We start from the raw sequence: 6328 nt of genomic DNA on the forward strand, positions 1-6328 counted from the left end.
ATTTAAAAAAAAAACCTTTTATTTAACTAGGCAAGTCAGTTAAGAACAAATTCTCATTTACAATGACGGCCTACCCCAGCCAAACCCTCCTCTAACCCAGACGGTGCCCTATGGGACTCCGGATCACAGCCGGTTGTGATACAGCCCGGGATCAAACCCGGGTCCGTAGTGACGCCTCTAGCTCTAGGTCCATTTCCCTGTTTGACCGTTAGGTTTTATGGGTATTATGACACCACCACTGTGAGGCTCTATGGAGGACTGCTCCTCCGACCTAGGGAGTGCCAATATGGCCGACTAGTGGCCAATACATAGCGTCAGCAATCCATGTGTTACATACGTCAATCGTCTAAACCCATGCATCGCCTCAAAATGACATTTTTTAGGATGTGGTTGTATACGGTAATGTCTACTACGCATGCGCAATGTCCTCAACGGTGCTTGGAAGGGAGGATATAAAGTTGGATCTATTTTTCCTTTGTCATATTGACGCTTGGCTTATCTACAGTGTTCATACGTATCGGTTGTCGTTTATAACAAACGGTGGTTCGTCAGCCTGATTTCAGCGACTGCACGGTACGTAACGCTAGCTAGAATTACTAGCCTAGCTGCCACTTGAGCCAAATATGTGCTTGAGCTGTAGGTTAACGTTAGCGAGCTAGCTAGCGTTGTATTCAAGAAATAAGCTTTACAAGGTCGGATAGCGACGATCGTTGGGTAGGTGGATTTGTACTGTAACGTTAGTGCTGCTACATAGTATGGTCTAGCCTTAGTGGTGTTGTAATAGTCGTCGAGTTAGCTAGATTTATAAAGCTTTTGGTAGCAATCAAGCTAACGTTAGCTAGCTAGCTAAACCTCAAGTGTGGTAGCTCGGTCGCGCGGTAAAGATGGGTTCACATTCACGGTGTGCTACTTGTTTTTCCTCACGCCATACGACGTTAGGCTGTCTTGTTCAACTGCTGTATTTGTTGTTAGTGAGTAGCTAGGCTACTAACTAGAACAATTATAATAATTCAGAAGTTAGCTACTGGTTTAATTACAGGTATGTATGATGCTGCTGACTAACGTACTGTTGTCACTCACTGATAATGTGACTTGGTAACGGTCAACTCTAGCTATTACTTTTCGTGTTTCAGTTGAATATCTGCCTGGTCCAGTTTCCCATATCCATCGTGTGATCGCCAAGGCAGCGAACCCATGGCGGACTCGGTGGAGACGTTCCAGACCCACCTAACCTCAGTCATGGACAGTTTGATCCGCGCATCGGTGTGCGAGATCACCAAACTGTTCCAGGACACGGTGAATGACTATCTGGTGGAAATATCGCTGAACAGGAAGGAAATGGACGCTCTAAAACTCCGACTCCGACTGACGGAGAACAAACTGAGAAATGAACGCAAGTACGGGATGGGGTGGGCAGAGAATCGCCGCAATGCTGGTTTGATAGTGTCTGAGGACGGTGGGCGGAAAAAGCGGAAAATTGAAGTGCCTCGTAAGTGTTCATATTTAGTAAGTACAGCCACAAGCATCACGGACCATAAAGTAGTTTATGTATTTGTTTTTCCATATGTATTAAACTGACATTAAACATCATTCATCAGATTATGATTGAAATGTTATGTGATTGCATATCACATCAATACAAGTTGATTTTCTTGTGTACCATTAAGTCGAAAGCCTGTAATGCTTGTGTGAAGAGGTGCTTGTTATGTTGGAAGCCATCTGGCAGAGGCTGAGCTGTCTCATCTCTCCTTCTCTCTACTCCTCCGCTCTCCCTCCCCCACCTCCTCCTCTTCATTTTCTATCTTTCACCTCCCCCACTCCTATCCGCTCTCCTTCATCACGACCTCTCTCCTTCTCTCTCCCTCCCTGCTCTTCATCCTGCCCTCTCCTTCTCCCTGCCTCCACCTCCTCCCTCCCTGCTCTTCATCCTGCCCTCTCCTTCTCCCTGCCTCCACCTCCTCCAATTCTCTATTTGCTTTCCTCTCCCTTTTTCACTCCCACCCCCTCTGCTCTCCTTCATGCTCTCTCCCTTCCCCCAACTCCTCCACTGTCAATGCGCCCCTCTCCTCCATGCTCTCTCCTGCGCCATGCCATTCCTCCTCCCGCTCTCCTTCAACATGCTTTCTCCCTTCCCCCAACTTCTCCACTTCTGTCACCGCTCCCCTCCATCCTTCATGCCCCCCTCTGCCTCTCTCCCGCTCCCTGCCATCCCTCCTCCTCTCCCTGCTTCCCCTCCATCCTTCATGCCCCCCTCTGCCTCTCTCCCGCTCCCTGCCATCCCTCCTCCTCTCCCTGCTTCCCTTCCTCTCCTTCATAATGCTCTCTCCCTTCCCCCTCTATTTATATCACCGCTCCGCTCTGTCCCTCCCACTCTTTCCTTAATGCTCCCTCCTCCTCACCCCATCCTCCACAGGAGGAAAGCAGACGCTGGGCCTTGCCTTGGGAGGCGCGGGGGAGGAGGAAGGAGGAGCAGCCAGGGTAGTAATGGGGGGAGGGTGGAAGGAGGCACGCGAGCTGTACCTCATTCAGTTCCCCGGGGAGGAAGGAGAACTGGAGGAGGAGGGGGGCTGTGTTTCAGGAGAGGGGGAGGAGATGGACAACATCAAAGAGGAGGTGAGGGAGATGCGTCTGAATATGTCCTACACAACGTCACTGCATCGGAGACCACTATACTGAACACAAATCTAAACGCAACATGTAACAATTTCAAAGATTTTACTGTCTTACAGTTCAAATAAGTAAAACCGGTCAATTGAAATGCATTCATTAGGCCCTAATCTATGGATTTCACATGACTGGGAATGCAGATAACTTAAAAAAAATTTAAAAAGTTGGGTGTGGATCAGAAAACCAGTCAGTATCTGGTTCTCCTTCTCAGAGTTGATCAGGCTGTTGATTGTGGCCTGTGGAATGTTGTACCACTCCTCTTCAATTGCTGTGCGACGTTGCTGGATAATGGTGAGAACTGGAACACGATGTCATACACGTTGATCCAGTGCATCCCAAACATGCTCAATGGGCTGACATGTCTGGTAAGTATGCAGGCCATAGAAGAACTGGGAAATGTTCAGCTCCCAGGAATTGTGTACAGATCCTTGCAACAAGGGGCTGTGCATTATCGTGCTGAAATATGAGGTGGTGGATGAATGGCCTCAGGATCTCGTCACTCTATCTCTGTGCAATCCAAATTGCCATCAATAAAATGCGGTTGTGTTTGTTGTCTGTAGCTTATACCTGCCCATACCATAACCCCACCGCCACCATGGGGTACTGTTCACAACGGTGACATCTGAAAACCACTCTCCCACATGACCCCATACACGTGGCCTGCGGTTGTGAGGCCGGTTGGACGTACTAACAAATTCTCTAAAACTACGTGGGAGTTGGCTTATGGGAGAGAAATGAACATTCAATTCTCTGGCAACAGCTCTGGTGGACATTCCTGCAGTCAGCATGCTCCCTCAACTTGAGACATCTGTGGCATTGTTGTGACAACTGCATATTTTATTGTCCTCAGCACAAGGTACACCTGTGTAATGATCATGCTGTTTAATCAGCTTCTTGATATGCCACACCTGTCAGCTGGATGGATTATCTTGCCAGAAGAGAAATGCTCACGAACAGGGAGACATTTTTTTTTTTGTGCGTATATGGAACATTTCTGGGATCTTTTATTTCAGCTCATGAAACATGGGACCAACACTTTACATGTTGCGTTTTATATTTTTGTTCAGTGAAGTTTGTGAATATAACAATGTTCTCAGTCTCACCACACGCAGATACAATGTTCTTCATCTGCTGTGTTTGTGTGACTGACAAACTGCAGCAGTGCTGGTAAATGGCGTGGATGTTGGAAAGACACTGATTTGATATTCAGGTGCAGAAGTGCTTGTTCAGAAAGTGCACTCAAGTGTAGAACGTTGTAGACCCTAAACATGAATATCATTTTAGGACTGAACAGTTGTGTATTCTACCAGGTGACTTAAAGAATACAATTGTCTTCGTGTCATCTTAAACTGTCTAAACATTGTACGTTTACAGAAAATGCCCAGTGTAAAACTTGAACAGTGTTCTTTGGGATACTTGCAAAGTGCACTTTCATAAGTATTTACATGAAATGCTGGGGGTGCTAGTGAACTCTGCATTGCATTAATGTTACTGTATTGTAGTCTATTGTGGGTAATGTAGTTAGTTTTGCTCTGTCTGTAGTCCAGTGATATGGTGGAGGGGGGCTACCAGCCTGCGTCTCTGCGGCTGATCAAGGAAGCCCTCAAGATGGACCCGCCCAACCAGAACCGCCATACTGGATCCAGAAACCACAGCGAAGGTACTGACACCAGCTCGGAACCAAAAACATGATTACAACAACTCTTGGCTAGCGCAATAACCCCAATGGGATTGCTGACATTTTCTTGTAGGTTTCACAGGACACTTGTTAACGCCTTTGGCTCTGTACAGTGTTGTCTGCAGTACATTGTTTGCATGTGCCTTCATAGTACTGCTCCTCTAACAGACCCTCTCTCTCCATCTCTCTGCCCAGTAGGAGACATGGAGTTCAGCCCTATGGCCCAGGAGGCCCTGAAGCGACCCTCAGCCGTAAGGCATGAAGAGGGGGATGAGGAGGAGTGGGACGTGGGGTCCCCTCCCACAGCGGTGTCGGAGGGGGTGCTGAGCGTGGAGGACCTGAGTGGGCTGGAGACGGCCCTGAGGGCAGAGAGGGGGCGCCAGCAAGCAGCCCTGAGGATCCCTCCCACAGCAGGCTCCAACCATGGCTCCATGACCCCTGACCTGGAAGTCATAGCAGGCAGCGAGTTCAGTCTGGGCCAGAAGTACATTGGTCTGGATGGGTTGGAACAGGAGGGGGCGCTGGGGAGTCCCACACCCTCAGAGAGGGACTCTAGTGATGCCCTGCAGGGTCCTGGTGCCCGTTTGAAGGAAGGTGAGAGGGCACTGCCAGGGGGGGCTGGAGGAGTGCTGCAGCCACGCTGGCCCAAGAGGCCGAGGGACGGTGAGGGGATGGAGGAGCAGGGAGGCTCAGATGAGGCCCTGCATCACCCATCTGCTCCGGGTAGCGTGGATGACAGTGGTGAGGAGGAGACCGGAGACCTGATGCATTTCTGCACGCAGTGCGGCGGGGGCTTTGCCAACGAGGCTGAGCTGGAGGAGCACCCCTGCCCCCTGGGGGACACTCACCTGCAGGGAGGGACGGAGGCCACCCTGTTTCCCTGCGCCTCATGCGGCCACGCCTTCAGCCATGCCTGGGCCCTGAAGAACCACGAGTGTGTGTGCGCGGCCGAGCGGCCCCACCGCTGCGAGCTCTGTGGGAAGGGCTTCACACACTCGCGCTCGCTGGAGAGGCACCAGGTGGTTCACACTGGAGAGAGGCCACACCGCTGCCAACAGTGTGGGCGGAGCTTTAGTCGCCTAAGCAACCTGGAGAGGCACCAGCGGATCCACACGGGCGAGCGTCCGTACGGGTGCGAGGTGTGCGGCAGGCGTTTCAGCAGAGTAGAGTACCTGAAAAGACACCAGCTGATCCACAGTGGAGACCGAGACAAGGCCGGCAGCGCCCACCAGTGCTCTCAGTGTGGGAAAGGCTTCAGCGAACCAGAGCAGCTCAAAAACCATGAGTGCTTTTTATAGTTTGATAATTGAGATTTACCATGATTTGTTTGGGGGAGGGGAAAGTTGAAAGAAATTCCTGCTCAAGGTAGAAGTCCCTAACAGATCTAAGATTATTTTACCCTGGCCTCAATCCTGAAGTTGACCAATAGAAATGCAGTCTAAAGCTCTGACCTTGTATCAGTGGTTAGGGACAACTTCTATCTACTCCAAAAAAAAAGGCAATGATGGTCATCCAGGTTGAGAGGTCAAATTGTATATGGAGAAACTTGTGTGTTTTGTATGTTTCTCAAATGTACATTGTATCTTTTATATTATGAAATTTAGTATTTTCACTTTGAATACATCAATCATGGCCTTGTATCTTGACTTTATCAATGAGGATGATAACAATTTTGGTATTTTGTACTATTCGTTTGTTTTCTGTATTATCTATCAGGAATAAACACGACTTCATTCAGTGACCAATGGTCTCCTTTCATATACTGTCACTTGCCACAGTTTTTCAGCTAGAACTAGTTTAGTTTTGCCCTCCCCCCAGACCAGCTGGAATTTTGTATACTACTTTGGTGCTACTGTAGCAAACATTACCTTTTGTTGGTGTCATTAGGATTTTAGACGCTAGGTCGCGATGACTCGCCAAATGCTTGAGCCAAACCCAACCCGGGAAAATGAGTCGTTGTATCAACAACTTAGTGACAGCAAC

The 6328-nt window shown here is 49.0% G+C and overlaps 1 protein-coding gene across 3 annotated transcripts; it reads left to right on the forward strand.

Moving 5' to 3' along the window:
• Positions 1–273: 273 nt before the first annotated feature.
• On the forward strand, positions 274–6086 carry LOC112256266 (zinc finger protein with KRAB and SCAN domains 1). 3 transcript variants are annotated; one of them, XM_024429391.2, is made up of 5 exons: positions 274–573; positions 1134–1489; positions 2414–2613; positions 4210–4327; positions 4541–6086. In XM_024429391.2, the coding sequence occupies exons 2-5, from the start codon at positions 1195–1197 to the stop codon at positions 5641–5643; spliced, it is 1716 nt and encodes a 571-aa protein (XP_024285159.1). In that variant the 5' UTR covers positions 274–573; positions 1134–1194; the 3' UTR covers positions 5644–6086. The 3 variants fall into 3 exon arrangements, with proteins under 3 accessions (XP_024285159.1, XP_024285160.1, XP_024285161.1); XM_024429392.2 differs by having other exon boundaries at positions 275–573; positions 4544–6086; XM_024429393.2 differs by lacking the exon at positions 274–573 and having other exon boundaries at positions 1347–1506.
• Positions 6087–6328: the final 242 nt, after the last annotated feature.

This window comes from Oncorhynchus tshawytscha, linkage group LG08 (genome assembly GCF_018296145.1).
Source record: "Oncorhynchus tshawytscha isolate Ot180627B linkage group LG08, Otsh_v2.0, whole genome shotgun sequence".
Lineage (NCBI taxonomy): Eukaryota > Metazoa > Chordata > Actinopteri > Salmoniformes > Salmonidae > Oncorhynchus > Oncorhynchus tshawytscha.